General features: G+C 43.3%; 1 protein-coding gene across 4 annotated transcripts in view; it reads left to right on the top strand.

The window, feature by feature from the left end:
* The window catches only part of LOC138304203 (T-box-containing protein TBX6L-like), a 36128-nt gene extending 17452 nt beyond the window's left edge, over positions 1–18676 (top strand). For 2 of the 4 annotated variants that reach the window (XM_069244066.1, XM_069244064.1), the window contains exons 7-8: positions 14689–15277; positions 15992–18676. In XM_069244066.1, coding sequence (XP_069100167.1) covers positions 14689–15277; positions 15992–16340 — 938 coding nt within the window. In that variant the 3' untranslated portion in view covers positions 16341–18676. The remainder of the gene's footprint in view (positions 1–14688; positions 15278–15991) is intronic. The other 2 variants (XM_069244067.1, XM_069244068.1) reach the window with 2 other exon arrangements.
* Positions 18677–19296: the final 620 nt, after the last annotated feature.

The following is a 19296-nucleotide window of genomic DNA, read 5'->3' as shown; positions in this document are numbered from 1 at the left end:
CTGTGCACAAAGAGGTTGAAAGCATTGTCGCAGATGCTTTGAAAACAAAAGGCAGATATTGACTTTTACAGGCTAATCCCCAGCTGCATCATAGGCTGCATCATAGTACAATTAACTATTCACTCCTGTTGAGATGAATATGTTGTATCTAGGCTGATGCTATATAAACCCTTCTGGCTTATGGCACCTTATGGTCTGTGATCACATTCTCTCATCATTAAAAATAAATCTGAGACTGAAGGGCTAAAGTCCTATGTACAGCATGGCATCTTTTCAGCCCTTCCTCGCTTATGTGGAGGAAAGCTGCCTGCTGACAAGCACTTCCTCAAGCCTCATGGTTACAGTTGGTAGGACTGTGCAACAGGCTTCCTGTCTGGGCTAATGTCTGCTGTTGCACTCCAACTCTGAACAATGCAAAAGAGGAAACCATGACGTCATTTAAAAATAGAAATGTTTTCATTGTTTTACTTTGTAGAGAAAGCACATCATGATGCTGGCGCTTGGGGGATGGGGGCAGAAGCTTTGCAAAGGGCAGACTTTATACACACTCTTCTCGAAATTATCTGCATACCCATAGTCCTTTGCAAACTCCTCATAAATTGGGAAACGGTACAGTCACACTTCTACTGACACAGCCTTAAGAATGCTGAAACTGTGAAGTGTCTGGCTATAAAGATGCGCATGGTTCATGGAGATGCACTGAGGTGCACTCAGAAGCATGGGTGATTGCTGGCTCGCTGTGCATTTATGCTCAAAGTACATGTTCAAATCACACTTACAGCAGCCCTTAAACATCTGCTCTTCGATGCAATCCTCAGTTCTCAGCAAATGTTACTATGTGCTTAAACTCCAGGTCATTGCTTTATTTCAGTGCATGCTGAAAGAGGGTTATCAGTGCGGAACATAGGTGGATAAATTTTGTTACCAAATCTCTGCTGTCTCCCTAGCTTACTATGTCATAAACAGACTGCAGTTTAATACAAACTGAGCCAAAAAGACTCAGGGTATAATGTGGATAAGGTAGGCAGGTGGTTAAAGCAATTGATGGAAATATCTGTGTGTATATGAAATCTCTGGTCAAAGGTTTATCTTTGAGGGTTAATGACATATTGTAGAACACAAAGTTTAGCATCTAGGTCACAGATGTGTAGTCGATGAAAGACTACATGAGACATTGAAGTTGCTACGGATATACTAAAGTAAACGCAGGTCAGACGTTACAACCTTGATAAGGTAGCTCACACAGTTAACGAGCAGCCCAAGCTGCAAACAAATACATGTAGCTTGCCAGGCAGAGTTAACTTTTGTTGATCTAAAGTTGGTAAATGGTTTCTGTGGTGTACTATTAAACACTTCTTATAAAGTGCCGAAACTAATTCAGTTAGCAGCCCTCTGTTGTAGGAGATTTCTCACCACGATCACTCTTTGGTGGCCCCTTCCCAACTCTTGTTTCTGAACAGAGTTGGGAAAGGGTGCACAGGAGTATACTCTTGCAGTAAGCAAAAAGTTAGAGGAAACATTGCTTTCCTCACCTCTTTTCTTTGTATTTTCTTACATCTTTTATGTCTCCTTTTCCCTCTGTGCCCTGCTCTTTCCATTTCTACCCATTTCTTTCATTGCCGCTCTTTCCCCTCATCTACTGTCTCTCCACTCCAAACTTTCGTACTCACATTTAAGAATGCAAAAGTGTTTTGTCTAGAAACCATCACAGGACGAGCGAGGTGAGATCAGGTAAAAGCTCACTGCCTATTCCTTCTTTCTGGGTTTCCCTGGGCTTGATGTTCAGGCCTTTAGTGCAGGCAGGAATCCCACGCACCGGAAATCAGGCTAAGAAGAAGCTACAGAGGGACTCTCCCAAATGTCCCTAGGAGGTGGCGGCACAAGACAATCATATTACTGCTTGCAGTGTGATATTGTAATGCTGTTGCCAGTGTTAGATAGCCCTAGGTCTTGCTTTCACCTCCTGCTGCTACTTATAATTTTCTAAGGAATGGTGACTACAGAACATGCAGCCCACGTCTAAGATCGATGCAAGTCTAAGGGCGAGATGTGGCTTCAGGCCACCACTAGTGCTCCCTTTCTTTTCCTTCTGCACAATATTTTCTTATGATCAAATCACCTCCTGACAATACCATCTGCTGTCTGGCCCAGGCTTTCTCCTTGACCACTCTACCACTGACCGCATCATCTGCCTGACATTTTTCAATCAGCATCATGTAGGGACAGCAATGACTTATTCTGTTGTAGCCCGAGTCTAGAGGCTGGCCCTGGTCCATTTACAGTCAGTTAGTGCACAGGAATATCTCTGATATGTCAAAAATCTTTTTTTGTAGGAACACTGAACTTCAGCAGGGTTTACAAAGTGAACAGTCCCAGAATCTGGACGCCAGCCAACAGTACCTCGCACTCAAGTCATTCTATTTTCCTCCCAGTCTCTCAAGTTACACCAGAGAACTGCATATGTCTCCCGACTCTGAAAATGTTGGACATTTTTTTCTCTGTTTAGTCAAACCATTTTCGATTGATTGAGTGTGTCTCTCTCAAGATGGCCATTATAAGCAATTTTTCTTGGGTGAGTGAGGCTCCAGATCCCCAGTGAGATTCTCACTTCCACACTCCTCCTTGGATACTGTCACTGGGCATTTATGTTTCTTGAGCGACATTTCTGAAGTGTGGGTGCACACCCTTGTACACATCTTTTTCTTTGTTAATATATGTAGCAGGGCCTAGGCCACCTAGTAGATGTCCAGCATGTAACACCATCCTGCCCTTTGCAGGTCCTCTGTTCCTGTGCCACAGTGCCGCCTCCACTCTCCATCAGCATGGCTTCAATCACATATGTCCAGTTTGACCCTGGGTGGACTATAGGAGGCTGGCCTGGCTTGTAGTGGGTACCAATGGTACTTACACCTTATGCCAGGTCCAGTTATCCCTTATTAGTAGAGTGTAGTATTGTTCTAGCAGCTTAGGCTGACAGAGATAGCTATAGCAGAGCAGCCAAGGCTCCACTAGGAGACATGCAAAGCTCATGCAATACCACTTATATCATATAGGTACTATATCATAAGAAAGACAATACTCATAGTTACTAAAAAATAAAGGTACTTTATTTCAGTGACAATGTGCCAAAAATATCTCAGAGGATATACTCCCTTAGGAGGTAAGTAACATACACAAAATATACACAACTAACCAAATCAGGTAAGTAAAACAGTCAGAAAGTAGTGCAAACACTGTAAAACACAATAGGATGCAATAGGCCTAGGGGCAACACAAACCATACACTAAGTAAGTGGAATGCGAACCACGAATGCACCCCTAGGCAAGTGTAATGTGTAGAGGGTCGCTGGGGGTGTGAGAAAACACTAAGGGTGTAAAGGAGACCCCACCCCAGGACCCAGGAAAGTAGGAGTAAAGTACTACTATTTCCCTCAAAACACACTAAAGTCGTTATAAAGGATTTTGCAAGGACCACAACAGACTGCAAAGCACTGAGGGCCATATTTATACTTTTTGACGCACAACTGCGCCAACGCAGTTGTGCGTCAAAAATGTTAACGCCGGATAACGCCATTCCAAAGCGCCATGCGGGCGCCTTATTTATGGAATGACGTTAGCCGGCGGAGCTGACTGGTGTGCGTAAAAAAAATGACCCACACCAGGCAGCGCCGGCGTAGGGGAAAATGGAGCTTGGGCGTCAAAAAATGGGGCAAGTCGGTCTGAGGCAAAAAATCTGCCTCAACCCGAGTTGCGCCCTTTTTTTTGACTCCCACCCTCCATTGACATGACTCCTGTCTTAGCAAAGACAGGAGTCATGCCCCCTTGCCCAATGGCCATGCCCAGGGGACTTCTGTCCCCTGGGCATGGTCATTGGGCATAGTGGCATGTAGGGGGGCACAAATCAGGCCCCCCTATGCCACAATAAAAGTTAAAAAAAAATACTTACCTGAACTTACCTTAAGTTCCCTGGGATGGGTCCCTCCATACTTGGGCGTCTTCCTGGGGTGGGCAAGGGTGGCAGGGGGTGTCCCTGGGGGCATGGGAGGGCACCTCTGGGCTCCTTCCGAGCCCACAGGTCCCTTAACGCCTGCCCTGACCAGGCATTAAGAAATTACGCAAAAGCGGCTGGACGTCATTTTTTTTGACCCGCCCACTCCCGTGCGCCATTTTTGCACGGGAGTTTAAATAAGGCGCACATGCCTTGAAATCATTTTTTAGACGGGAACGCCTACCTTGCATATCATTAACGCAAGGTAGGTGTCCACCTAAAAAATGACCTTTGGCGCTAGACGGGTCTAACGCCAAAGTATAAATATGGAGTTAGCTTTGCGTCGGATTTGCGTAAAAAAAAACGACGCAATTCCGGCGCAAACAGAGTATAAATATGCCCCTGAAGACGGATTCCTAGACCTGAAGACCTGCAAAGGAAGGGAACCAAGTCCAAGAGTCGCTAAAGTGTCCGGGGGGGGGGCGAAGGAGCCCACTAAACCCTAGATGAAGGTGCAAAATGGTTGCCCTTCAGTTGGAAGATGCTGGTTTTGCACCAACAAAAGGAGGTAGGAGGTTCTTCTTCATGCAGAAGATGTCCCACGGTGTGCTGGAGGATGCAGAGTTGTTTCCCTGGCAAAATACCGCAAACAAGCCTTGCAACCTGCAAGAGTCGCAGTTGCAGAAAAAGAGTGCTGCCCGGGCCCAAGAAGGACCAGGATGTCGCCACGGGGTAGAGGAGACAGAGGGGGGCCCTCAGCAACATAGAGAGCCCATGGAAAGGAAGGAAGCACCCACAGAAGTCCTCAAACACAGGTTCAAGAAGACTGAACATGGCGGTCATCTCAACACTGCAAAGAGAGGTCCCACAACACCGGAGGTCAACTCAGGGAGCGGAGTGCCGGGGACCTAGGCTCGGCTGTGCATGCGGGATTTCTTGGAAATGTGCACAGAAGCCCTTGTAGCTGCAGATCACACGGTGCGCAGGATTACTGTCTGGGGAGGGGAGGTAGGACTTACCTCCTCCAAATTCAGACAGTTGGACCTCTGGACAGTCTGGGTCACTTGGGTCCACCACTTGTGTTCCAGGGGCCACGCTTGTCAGGATGAGAGGGGACCCAGAGTACCGGTGAAGCTGAAGTTTGGTGCCTGCTGAAGCAGGGGGAAGATTCCGTCGACCCAGAGGAGATTTCTTCATGGCTTCCAGTGCAGGGTGAAGGCAGGCAGTCCCCAGAGCATGCACCGCCAGGGTACTGTCGAGAAAGCTGGCAGAATTAGGTTCTACAATGTCGCTGGTAGTCTTTTGGCTACTTTGTTGCAGTTTTGCAGGCGTCCTGGAGCAGTCAGCTGTCGATCCTTGGCAGAAGTCAAAGAGAGAAGTGCAGAGGAGTCCTGCTGGATTCTTGCAAGTCGTAATCTGATGAGAAGCCCACAGGAGAGACCCTAAATAGCCCTCAGAGGAGGACTGGCCACCTAGTCAGGTATGCACCTATCAGGAGGGGTCTCTGACGTCACCTGCTGGCACTGGCCACTCAGAGGCCTCCAGAGTGCCCCCACACCTCTAAAAACAAGATGGCAGAGGTCTGAGACACACTGGAGGAGCTCCGCGCACCACCCCTGGGGTGGTGATGGACAGGGGAGTGGTCACTCTCCTTACCTTTGCCCAGTTTCGCACCAGAGCAGGGACTGGGAGTTCCCTAAACTGGTGTAGACTGGCTTATGGAAGGAGGGCACCATCTGTGCCCTTCAAAGCATTTCCAGAGGCTGGGAGAGGCTACCCCTCCCCAGCCTTTAACACCTATTTCTAAAGGCAGAGGGTGTAACACCCTGCTCTCAGAGGAAATGCTTTGTTCTGCCTTCTGGGGACTGGGCTGCCTAGACCCCAGGAGGGTAGAGCCCTGTCTGTGGGGTGGCAGCTACTGTAGCTGCAGAGAAAACCCCAGAGAGCTGGTTTGGCAGCACCCGGGGTCCATAGTGGAGCCCGCAGGATGCATGGAATTGACTCCCCAATACCAGATTTGGAATGGGGGGGACAATTACATGATCTTAGACATGTTACATGGCCATATTCGGAGTTACCATTGTGAAGCTACATATAGGTATTGACTTATATGTAGTGCACGTGTGTAATGGTGTCCCCGCACTCATAAAGTCTGGGGAAATGGCCCTGAACTGTGTGGGGGCTCCTTTGCCAGTGCAAGGGTGCCCGCACACTTAGTAACTTTGCACCTAACTTCAGCAAGTGAAGGATAGACATATAGGTGACTTATAAGTTACTTAAGTGCAGTGAAAATGGCTGTGAAATAACGTGTGCATTATTTCATGCAGGCTGCACTGGCAGTCCTGTGTAAGGGTTTGTCTGAGCGCCCTATGGGTGGCAAAAGAAATGCTGCAGCCCATATGGATCTCCTGGAACCCCAATGCCCTGGGTACCTAGGTACCACATAATAGGGACGTATAAGGGGAGTCCAGTATGCCAATTGAAATTGATAAATGTAGTCACTAGCCTATAGTGACAAATTTAAAGGCAGAGAGAGCATGAGCACTGAGGTTCTGATTAGCAGAGCCTCAGTGACACAGGCACTACACAGGCATACACATTTAGGCCACAAACTGTGAGCACTGGGGTCCTGGCTAGCAGGATCCCAATGAGACAGGCAAAAACATACTGATATACATGTAAAATTGAGGGTAACATGCCAAGAAAGATGGTACTTTCCTACAGTGACAGTTCTGCTCTGATGGCTTTCAGAACAAACAGGGCTCTTCCGCATGAACTTTGGGAGAACTGTTCCTGAGGGCTCCCTCAGCCTAGATAGCATCCTCGAACATTGCCATCTTGTGGACTAAAATGGTGATCATCCTAGTCGGTACATTTGGGCCACAGATTAGCTCTTGCCACCTTTGGACATCCAACAGAAGGTAGAGAGGTCCACTGGTTAAGGCGCATCCTCTTTAACACTTACTCAGGTCCTAGCCCTCTGGTAGTAGCCTCTAAGAATTAAGTCAAACCAGATCCCCAAAAAAGCAAGGCCATCAACGAGCGTGGTTGGCTCTGCCCAGAGATTATTTTAAAGTTATTCAGAATTATGTTAAAAAGTACAAAACAAACCTGCTATTTATGCTCATCGAAGTCTTTTCAAAATGTCCAAAGAACTCTAGAATATGATGTACTGTACTTAAAAGTAGGTAAGAATCAATTATAAATAGTGTAAAAAAATGTATGCACAACTTACTTAATATGTCTTACAAAATGTGTACAGAATTTATATCAAGTACGTTCACAGTTTTAAAATACAACAATAATAGGTTTTAAAAAGTGTCTTCGATTCATCTGGAAAGTACAAAGAATTGAAATATGAAGTATACATGCTCTGAATATCAAATGTATGTCATTCATTTTGAAAATACACAGAATTATTATTTTTAACATATTTAATTCCTGTAAAAGGTTTCCGTAATTGTTTTTATAGAACTTGTACTGCAAACATTTTTTAAACAGACTTCATATAACAGTCATCAGATTTATGTGAAAGGTTTGCACCAATGTACTTTTTTAATGAGTGGAATTCCTTTTTAGAACTATACACAGTTCATTCAAGAATTGAGTATTTGCCCATCTGGCAACGATACTAGCAGGGTGCTACTGGCTTAGGTCAAACCCTGTCCTTTTGGCCCCACACTATATCATCCTGCTACCTCATCACATCAGAAAACCACCCACAGTTTTACTTTATTCCAAACCGCATACTTCTAGTCTCGGTGAAATATAGAACACCCCAGCATTCCATAATACACTACCCACCACCCTCACACGACCCCACCCACCTCACCAAGCCACCTCACAGTTCTCAACATGTCCAGCATACCATGCCTTAAAAGCACACAACCCACTGCACACTTCATCCCATATCACTGCACTGCCCAATGTAACACTAGACCAACCACATCATAAAACTGAAACCACTTTGTACACTCTGAAACTACACTGCTCCCTACAATTTCCACTACTCCTGAAACCTCCGTTTAACCCCAGGGACAATCAGGGAAACACGGCCCCAAAGAAGTCAAGGAAGAAAGAGCTTAGAACCACCACAGATTCAGCCTCTGTAAAGGAAAAGCACTTAGAAGGCAAATAGTTGTCAAATAACATAGCCTAACCTTCTCTCGATAGCACATCAAAACCCACTGACATCACTTTCCCACCATATTTGCACCTAATGCCACAAACACGATACCCAGAATCTCAGCCAAAATATCCACAACAGCACAACAGAGCTGTCCTCAACCAACAGTCCACAAACCATACATGATATCACAGTAGAGGTCTATCAAGTACATATCAACACAGCAGCCAAAATAACATAACAACCAGCATCAACTGCCAATCTTCGAGATTGCCACTCCAAACTGACCCTCTCAGTCCTGAAAAGAGTCCACTATAGGCATCACAAAAAAAGAGCGAAAAGGAAGCTAAGACAGATTAAGCACAAGCAACGTGGACCAGTGAACCAGTAACTGTGATTGACAAACCACACAAAACAACAAAATGGAACATGGGAACTGAGAGACATTGGATGCAGTGGCATGGCCCTGATAGGCCAATTGAATAGTAACAGACAAATAGTGGAAATCAAATAGGAGCTTCACCAAGCTATATAACACAGCTAATCCCAATATAAGGGAACAGAGCATATTGTACAATTAGTCTCCTATGTAAATGTTCATCTGAAGAACACTTGCACAGACGTAACCGTTGCCTTAAAGTGCACTGACCACTAGCACTATCACTCATGCAAAATAAGGCAAGAGCAATTCAATACAATGTTCAGTACAAGGCCCAACAAGACCTAAAGTGATGAATTACACCTCCACAATTGACAACTATTACGTGTGTAATCAGATAAGATGCATGCCCTTTGCGATGTTAACCACCAAGACCAAACAAAATACACCAATTCTACAGATCACAATAACAACGTCCCTATGGAACTCAAACTTAGAGAGAAATTCAAGACCTACACCAACCCAAAGTCCACTTCACAAGTTGTTGCCCTATAGACACCCCCACCAAAGACCACATGGTCAAACTTGCACTTGCAGAAAGAGTCTGCATCAAAAAATGCTAAAAGTCACGTTGTGGACAAACATGCACCACATAGAAGCAAGCAATATACCATAACAATACGTAATACTGCATAACATGACAACAGTGTAGAATTTCCACAGCATATGTGCTGAACTATTCTAGAAAATGTAGTCTAAATCACGTAAAAATGCCAATATTTCTATTTGAAAACCACTCAGATTGTCAATTAATCCATACTAAAATCGTCCAGTAAATGGAATGGTACATTATCATTTAATTAAAGGACAAGCAGACGTTATTTATAAAGTTTGCAGAATTCTAAATGTATGTTGAGTTTTTACAGACTGTATACAGCTTATTTAATAAAACTGCACAGAATCATATTGTTAAAAGCACGGAATTCATAAAAGAGGGCAGAATGCTTTCACAAAATATGCACACAATAGACATAAAAAATAAATGGATTCCTTGAAAAAAAATCGCCTGAATTATTGTACAGTTAGTTAAATTTGTAAAGAGTTCTAATGTGAAAGTTTTCAGAAATCCTGGAAGAAAATCCACAGTTTTCAAAACATGTTATGACTATTTCCCTGCTGTTACAGAATATATGCAAATGATATTCTGATTTCCTGTAAAAAGTTCAGGTCCTTAAAAATGCACATAAAAATATTTTAAAATTAAATAAATCCCTAAAACAGATATAAATTATGACACACTAAAGTAGAAATGTTCAAATGGTCAGACTTTACACCTGCCTGGCTGGGTCACAAAATGTTTCTTATTTATGCATGCATACACTTTGCATGTTGTAACTCGTGTATGTTAGGCCGGGGTAGATAAAAGTACTTGACTAGTGCCTGTTTTCCTAATTGTACATAGCCATGCTCCACGTTTTGCAAACAGTATGTGTGACTAGTTAAATAAAATTTCAGGAGGTTCAGATTTTACTTTCATATATACCTTTAAAAAAAAAGAAAACTTTACGTCTCCACCTATTCCTGTCACACACTCGCATGCAAACAGATTGTCCCACCTTCCCTTATTTGTATACTACATAAAAACTAAGTCACATATGTGTAACTTCAGTGTGTGCTTAAAAGCGTGGGGAACGTATTTGCAATTATTTGTGTATTGTCACTAAGGTAGGACTGAGTGGATCATATTTACAAACATTTTCCTGACCATTCCTATTAAAAACCAAGTTCGCCCATTGCTGCAATTATGGGGAAAATTACATGTTTATATTTGACACACAAATGTTTTACTACGCTCTTATGTATCACATCAGATTCATGCTATATAACACAGATATACTTTTTGCACACATAAATTATGAATTTATTACTGAGCTGTAAACTACAGATGAATACATTATTGTATTTCCCAGATTTAAGTCAAACTAGCCCCCGTTAAAACATTTGTGTCTGAACCTCAAATTCAGAACTGTAAATTATAGTTTTGAAAAAGTCTTATCACCATCAGTTAAAAACGGGCTGAATAGTTGCAAGAACTGCAGTGAATTCTTAGAAAATGAGAATTCTTAGTAAGGCTTGCAGAATTATTTTCAAGAAAGTATGTCTTTATAAAAAGTGTGCCGACTTCTTTCCTCATAACTGATGGAAAAAGCACATTCTTCACTCAGAGGATGCCGAATCCATCCCTAGAAAACTGCACACAATTGCAAGTGCAAAACAATTTATCAAACGTGTGCAGAATTCTGAGTTCAGAGAATGTATACAGGGGTGCAGAATTATTATTTGGGATGCACAAATTCTTTTGAACAATCACAGACGTATGTTAAACCAGTTTTCATAGTTCAGAAAAAAACTGCATAATTCATCTCCGACTTAGCTGAGGGTAACACCCTGGATACATTTCCGGTTGAATTTCCTAAATGATATTGGTCCCTTCTGCTTCCTCATCTTGTAGCACGCTACATCCAGGCGGTGAGCCGCAGAACGTTCCCACCGGAACTTGATGTGGCACCAAAGGCTGGCCAACCCCTGTGCTGCTGCTTTTCATATAGGCCTGTGTCCTTGATAAATATCAACATTAAGGTCTTTGCTGAGATCTTACGAGTCTCGATTGCACCAAACCCTTCCCCACCTAATCCATCCAGATCAATGTGGGTTCATGCCCAACAGAGGTACCCATCATTGTATTTGGGGAGTGCAGCTCGCCTTATCTGATGTGCATCATCTTCGCGGTCCTCTAGCCCTGCTCCTAATTGATTTTGAAAAAGACTATGGATACCATGGCATGAGCATTTTTGGATGCTGAGCTGAGACGCACAGGCTTCTGGCCTTTCTTCCGTAGGCTTATTGGTCTTCTATATGCCGCTCGTACTGCTCATATCTGGGTTAATGGAGTCCTATCCCCATCTTCTCTGACCCACAGAGGCATCAGACAGGGATACCCTCCATCTACCTTTTTATTCGCTCTAGGGATTCAATCCTTAGTGCACCTCACTAGATGTGAAGCCCAAATACAGGGATGTTTCTGGGAAGGAGGCCTTGAGGAGTGCATACTCTCTATTCAAATGATATCTTATTATTCCATGGTGATCTTCAGTCTTCAGGCCCAAAATGCCTTAAGATCCTTCACTTCTATGGGGATGCCTCTGGTTTACAGGCCAACATGTCCAAATCTCTGTTGGTGCCTGTTGAAGGTGATGTAAGTGGACAATCTTGGCATCCCAAAATCCCATTGCACTGTCTCTCCTAGAAATACCTAGGTATCTACATCTCCCGCCTCCCCGAATTGGCGTGGAATTTCAACTTTCAGCCCTTAAGAATGGACTGACCAAGGAACTGTTGAAGTCGGATCGATTGCCTCTAAACCTCCAGGCCGAGTGGGATTGTTTAAAATAATGTGTTTCCCATACTTCTTGTATGTCCTTGCAAACTTTCCCCACCCTATCCCTCGGAGATGGTTCCAGACATTGACGTCAGGGGCCACTGCCTTTTTATGGGCCCGGGTCACCACTGAGTGGCCTTTATTAATGCCAGGGAATCTCTGTATGATGGAGGACTGGGAATGCCTTGCCTTTATGGCTATTACCTTGCTGCACAAACAGCAACAATAAAAGACTGGTTTAATGGAGGATAGGTGGATCCTGCTTATCACGTAGAGCTACATATCCTAGAATTGGAGGATCTCCTGGGTCTGCTCTATGGATCCCCAGTTCCTCAATATCTCCCCGACTGCACCCAAGTGACCTTGCTTTATTGGAGAGCAGCACTTCGGTTCATTAACTGGGATTACAAACTCACCAGATTCACAATTCTATGGTGTGGCACACGGCTACACCAAGTGGCAGGTTTCATAGGTTTTACATCTTGGGACAAAATAGGGTTTATTTATCTGGAAGATATCTGGAGTGGTGGTGCGCTGATGTCATTTCAAGCCATACAGGAACATTATCAATTTTCCTGTACACAATTTAACCACTACGTACAACCACACCATTCTTTATCAGACCATATTCCCACAAATACCCAGATTTTTTATTTTACCCCCTTGAGGCCAAGCTTTTGTTGAAGAGGCTGGGCATAGGAGCTGTTTCTAGAATCTACCACTCATTAACTATCCATGCTCCAGACCTCTTCTCCGCCGTGCAACAAAAATGGGGGCTGTGGGTGAGGGGAGTAGGGTGATGACAAAATGACTTGACCCACCAGAGACTACAATGAGCTAGAAGAACTCCTGGGGCCTGCCGGGCTTGATGCTCCTTTATTGAAGCTGACTTTTTCCATATGGTGTGGACTTGTCCAGCACTGACCCCCTTCTGGGGATAAGTGGGACGCAAGATCTCTTTTGTGCTCAGCTAACACGTTGACCTGGGATGCTCTACTGGGTCTTTTGGATGGGGCTGAGGGACTGAGAATGAAAAGGAGTTTTGTTGAGGTGGCTACCATAGTGGCCAAGATACATATTGAACGTAACTGGAAGTCGCCAGTCCCCAGGTCATTGTACATGTGGCCAAAGGGTGTAGACTGGTGGGCTCGTCAGGAATAATTGATCTATGAGGCGTTATGGGCCAGATGTGGGATCTCAATATTGTAGCCCCAAGCATTTTGTACCTATTGCATAGCAGCGTGCTTCTTTTTTATTGTATGTTGATATCACTGAAAATCAATAAAATGTGGCTATCAAAAAAGACTGCATAATTGATAGACAAATTGTTCGAATTGTTAAATACCTCTTTTAAAAATTGTACACCAACTACCCATATAATTATATATATATACACAGACACACACACACACACACACACAATGTGTGCATATTGTCCTGCACATTTGCCCTGTAAGAGGAAAGCAGCAGTGAATTGATATGAGCTGTTTGGAAAGTTAAAGAAAAAGGTGTAATTATTTTTTTAAATGTGTAAAACCAGTTTTCAAAAGTGTATAAAATGTATAAGAAGATTTTATGTTTATAATTATTGCACAGAATCCATATAGATACGACATATTTCACAAATAAGATGCACCCAATTTCTTCTAAAGGCATGCACCTCATTCATATAACACTGTTCTGTAAATGTTTTAATTCAAAATTCATATAAAAACGTTTAAAGAAGATTTCATTTAACAAGTGAAAGTAATTCATTAAAAAATTTAGCAGAGCAAAAAATGTGCAGATTTCATTGCAAAGGCGAGCAGCATGCATTGAAAAAGGGGGCACAATTTATATGAAACATTATACTGAATATTGTTTAAAATGCTTCTAATTTTATTTTAAATTGGACAGAATTCATAAGTAAAGTTTACCATTTATTTTGTTTAATAAAACATATGTATTGGTATTTCTGTAGGTTTCACATGTAAATGTGTGAGAATCAATATAAAGAATTACTACAGGTTAATAAATGACATGAGTGGAGCAAAGAACACATTTTGGCATAGCCCCTTTTCTCCAGCCAGAAGGTTAACTCCAGAAATGGACACAAGAAGAAGCCTATGTAAGACCGAATCATGCCTGCCAACGGCCTAACACCTTTACTTTCTTCAACATTGCATTCTATGTCCTCATAAATACGCTTTTTCAAGGCCATACATTTATTCATTCCCCTGTACCAACCATTCAAAGGATGGGAGTCTATCACTCAGCATTCACAAATAAAATTTTCTTAACAAATATGCTTACAATGCATGTCAAAATGTGTAAGATTTATGTAAAGTTTCCACAGCTATCATAAAAATGCACTCAGCATTTTTTTTAAAGGTGTGCACAACTGATTAGAAATGTGCTACTCTTAGAAACAGAGTGCATACCTATTAAAAAGGGAACACCATCTTTACTTTTAAATACAATTACTTGTTTTATTATTTAATGGCATGGGATTCTAGATGTTGGTTAGATGTCTCAGACTTGGTGGATGAATCTGCTCCTTCTGGTCAGTGGTAAAGCCCTTGCTTAGGTATCTGGGGATTAATGAAGAGAACTGCTCCAGTAGCTCATGGTAGAGCTCCAGGCTGTCACTGAGAGCTTGTTAGGGGTGATAGACTGCTACACTAGGAGGCTGAGGATTAGTAAGAGGAGCTTCTCGTTAACAGTAGCAACATTGAGAGCCAGAGTAACTTGTGGTTTTCTTGAATCTCTCCTATTAGGAAGTAAAAAACAAAAAACAATTCCAAGGACTCCAAGTTCAGTCTACAAGCTGAAACCACCAGAAAATGAGCAGGGATCACTGTTGAGTAAGCTGAGAGAGGTGGGAGATGTGCTGTGTCTGCCAGGAAACATGAGGGTACCAACGAGTGAAGAAGCAAGTCTGCCAGAGAATGCACAGATGACACTGGAGAATGGCCAGCTGTTGTCCAAGAAGGATCCAAGAACACACATTGATGAGCTGCGCCCCCCAGAGGTTGAGTTGCGTCTACCAGTGGTTGGGATGGCCCTTTCAAGAGATACACTGAAACCACCGGCAGTCGCAGTAGCAGAGTGCAAAGGACAAGCGAACACATCAGATAAGGGGGTCCCGGGGACTGCTGATGCAAGAGTAGAAAGAAGGCCTTTGGTCACGGGGAAGGGCAGAGGGGAAGAGACATGCCTCCCTCAGGCTCCTCCTCATAAACCACAGCCTTGCAGCCCTTGCACAGAGAAGAACCTTAGCTCTCCCTTGCTGTCCCCTGGTTTGTCCTCTCAATGTTATCTCAAACTGCACCAATCGCAGCATCAGAAATGTATGGACCCATACTGGTGAGTAGAAAGGGAGGATCGGGGGAGTACAGAAAGGAGAAAGGAACCTCACAGAGGTGTTTGTTATGTGCCAGCACTCTATGGTGGCTGTTAGTAACCAACAGTACACTAAAGAAATCACCCCAAGACCGGACATTCAAGGGCTGTGACACAAAAAGCAGATGGGTAATGATGCAATATAAAGCAGTGCCTGATGGCAACAGGGAAAACAGGTGTCACACAGGGAAGGACGCTTACGTACAAAAAAACAGTAAGGTGTTTCCCTTCCCATCCATCTCCATGCACCCCAGTCACTGCAGACAAACCATTAATGCACCCCTTCATACACTGCCCCTAAACAATTCATTTCTGTCCAAAGACAGCAGCTGACAGGGTAGGGAGTGTGTGGGAAAAGCAAGAGGCGCACACAGTCATTTCCTAAGCTCTCAAAGGCTCTGGGAGAAGGAATACTTTGGACTTGCCATATTACAGTACTCTCCACACTAAAACAGGCAAAACCCCATCACACTAGTGGTCCAGAACTGCAGGCGTAGCTCAGGCTGGCAGTATCCATGTTCAGGGATGTAGACGGACTAACCGTTTTGTATGGGATGTTGATATTGATGGGCTGGAGCTACAGTGAGGTTCAGAAGCCTGACAGATACTTTGCAGGGGTATAGAATGCAGGAGAAATTAGTGATTGTACCTAATGTTGTGCGTCTGTGTTTTTTCCAGTTACTCTTTTCCATTGGACCAGCACAGATCTGCCCACATCAGTGACTTGATGAGCTTCGCACCTTTCATTGGACATCTGGGATCCCCTTCCTGTGAGATGACCTATCCCTATGTGAGCCACCTCCCAGCACTGTGGAGCTGCTCCCCATTTAAGGCCCTGGACTGCAGTTTTCCCGCACAACAGCTGTATCCCGCTCTCTTTGCTGGTGGGTTGACGGTGGCTATGCAGCCTTCCAGTGGCCACAGGGAGATGCAAGAACTGTTCCAGAAATACAGCCAGCAGCTGTTCTTTACACATTCATCATCCTACGTCATGAAAGAGTTGGCGACTAGCTCTGAGATGAGATAGCACTTAGAAGTACATTCCAGAGGAACAGTGGGTGAGAGGGGAACAGCATGTGGTGTAACACAAGAGGAATGGAACTAACTGAGTCCTCTTGGAAGACATGAAGGTGGAGACAATGCTCAATGTGTGCCAGTGGCTGCAGGTGGCAGGCAGCTGAGCTCATTTTGGGGGACCCAAACTTAGTTTTACTTTGACCCAAAGCAAGAGAGACAAAGATAGAGAAAGTAGAAAAAGGTCTAGGAAAACCTTAACCAAGACTGAAAACTAATCTGCTAGTGATAATCTGACTGGAACTGTGGGATGCTGGAAGAAGAGGCTTGAGATGGAATCAAGACTAGCCAGTCATGGTATTCAGAACCATGACCTTTGGCAGCACTAGCGGCAGTCTTCTAAGGAACATTCTAGGCACTAGCACGTTTTTTGTGTGCAAATTATGCTCACCCCAACAAATGAGCAAATTAATATGCCCCTATAAACTGACTCATTGAAAGGGAAAATGTAACTGTCGGAGTCAAAATCAGTCATAGCAAGAGCTGTTGAAATGGAGGAATCAGAAACTACTACTACATGAGAAATAGCTGCTGAGAAGAGGAAAAGCAGGAACTGATGCAAGATGAAAAGCAGGAAGAGAAGGGACAGCTGAGGGATGAGAGGCCACAACCGAAAGCTACTGCAAGAATGACAGAGAAAAAGTAGGAAGTCCAAGGGGAGCAGAGACAACAGATGCTACAGACACAGAAGAAACTGGGAGAGCAGAAATTGCTGACACCTTGAGTTGCAGCAACTGCAAGTCAGAAGAAGCAGGGAGAGCAGGCATTGTGGAGACAAGAGGAATCCAGAAATGAGGTGTCAGAAACGGGAACTGCAAAGAGGTGCAATAAGAAACAGGGACAGAAGGATCTGCTGGGGCGTAACCCAAACAGAAAAAGAGGTTGCAGTTTCCCTCCCTAGCAGGGAAAAAAACAGAGACTATGCTTTTTGCTAGAAGCGGTTTTTGAGTCAAGTACATTACAAGTAAACTAGAACGATTGAATTCGGTATCAAACTAATCCACAGATTAGCATTTTCATTGTATTTCAATAGCAAAAAAGCAGCACAACGGATGAAATCATCCAGCAGTTTCTGGTGCAGTTGACACAACAGCATATGAAAGGTACAGCAGTGGTTTGAGAAAAGTTCTTCATTGTTTTGAAACATCTAGGGGAAGAATTAAGAAAATTGTAACTGCATCTAATGCAGTACCCTTTTCTTGCACCCTTTAGCATCCCCCTAACGCCGCCATGTGTGCGCCATATTTAAGATACAGCACACCATGGTGGTAGTTAGGGAACTAGTGTAAAAAATATTGACGCTAGTTTGGCGCTTTGCAGGATTAGCGTAAACATTTTTTACGTTAATCCTTTAAAGCACATTGAGGCTCATTATAAATAATGGTGTGCCCCCTTTTAATGTCTGCTCTGTGCAGGCATTAAAAATGCCACAAAGAATGGCGCAAAGAAATCTTTTAAATTGCTTTGAGCTATTTTGTCCTCCCCCCTAAAGGGGAAACGTCCCCTTGTATACATTATACCTAGTGCAGGCATAATGTGGCACAAGGGGTTACAAAGTGGTGCAATGCATCCATTGCACAACTTTGTAAATTTGGACTGGCGATTTTGGCCTCGGGCCACACTAGCGTAAAATAAAATGAAGCTAAAGTGGCTCAAAGAGGTGTTAAGCGTTCTTAAATCTGGGCCCTAGTCTTTTCTTATCAAATGTTGCACAATATTCCTCAACTACCGCCTTTCCTACATCAGCTATGCCATTGTGCAGACATTATAAACTCCCAGAGGAGCATCAGGCCCACAATACCATTTCAGATCATGTTAGACCATGGACACACTGAGTCAGGAAACAGCTTGAAAACCAATTAAATTATTCCACAACACACTCAACCACTGTGACTTGAACCAACAAAACATTCTTGAAAACACAGATCAAGGAACGCTGGCCAAGAGGCGAGGACCAAAGCAATGTCATCTTCAGATGGCTGTTTAGATCGAGGCCTGAGGACTAATGGGGCACTGGACTTGTATCCATCCTTAAGGACGAGCACCTTAAACGTGTAAGTTTCATGAAGAGTTAGGGCAACATTTGGATATGTGTGGACTTCTTTGGGACTAGCAAAAAGTCACCATCAGGGCTACCCCTTCTAGAGAGGTGACTTTAGAAATGTATCTTACATCTGTGAACTTTTTTCTAACAGTCATTTCTGGTTTGTAATATTGAACTATAAACTTTCAATAAAACAAAGATTGAATGAACCTGGAAATGAGATACGTTTGAAATGATATAGTGTCTTGTCATCACTTCTATGGCATTTGGCCACCAGTCAATGGGCCATATATCCAAGAAAACAGACTGGTTGTCAGAAAAATGTTGTTTATCAGGAAAGATAGACTTGTACTTCTGAAGATGGTAGATATCAGAAAAAACATACTTTTCTTCTAAAAATGGCATTTATCATGAAAAATTGACTGGTCTTCTGGAAGATGTCATTAGTCAGTACGGATCTGCTACCCTTCTGGAAGATTGTATGAAAAAGAGGTGAACCCAATAACCCTAACCTGACCTGGGTTCAATAACAACAAGTAAAATGAAGATGGTCAGGAGGTAGGGATCAATACTGTAAATTACAGAAGAAAGGGTAATAAATGCTTTCTTCGTGGATTAATTACTTTCCAAAAATGTATTAAATACAGATTTCATAGGGCAGCCAGGGAATTAAACAAGTGATTACATGACAATAAAATTCTTACATCACATAGTACAAACATTAAAGACACAAACCTTCAAAGACCAAGTACTATTTAAAAGCGATACCCAAATTGTACACTTTTTTTTGGTACAGGCAATCTGTCTGTCAGTGTGAAGTTGTCCCCTACTTAATCTCTTGAAAAAGAGAGATAGTGGTTACTCA

The sequence above is a fragment of the Pleurodeles waltl genome, chromosome 7 (assembly GCF_031143425.1).
Source record: "Pleurodeles waltl isolate 20211129_DDA chromosome 7, aPleWal1.hap1.20221129, whole genome shotgun sequence".
NCBI classification, from domain to species: Eukaryota; Metazoa; Chordata; class Amphibia; order Caudata; family Salamandridae; genus Pleurodeles; species Pleurodeles waltl.
The sequence above is the reverse complement of the archived record's forward strand: the minus strand, read 5'-3'. Positions and strand labels throughout refer to the sequence as shown.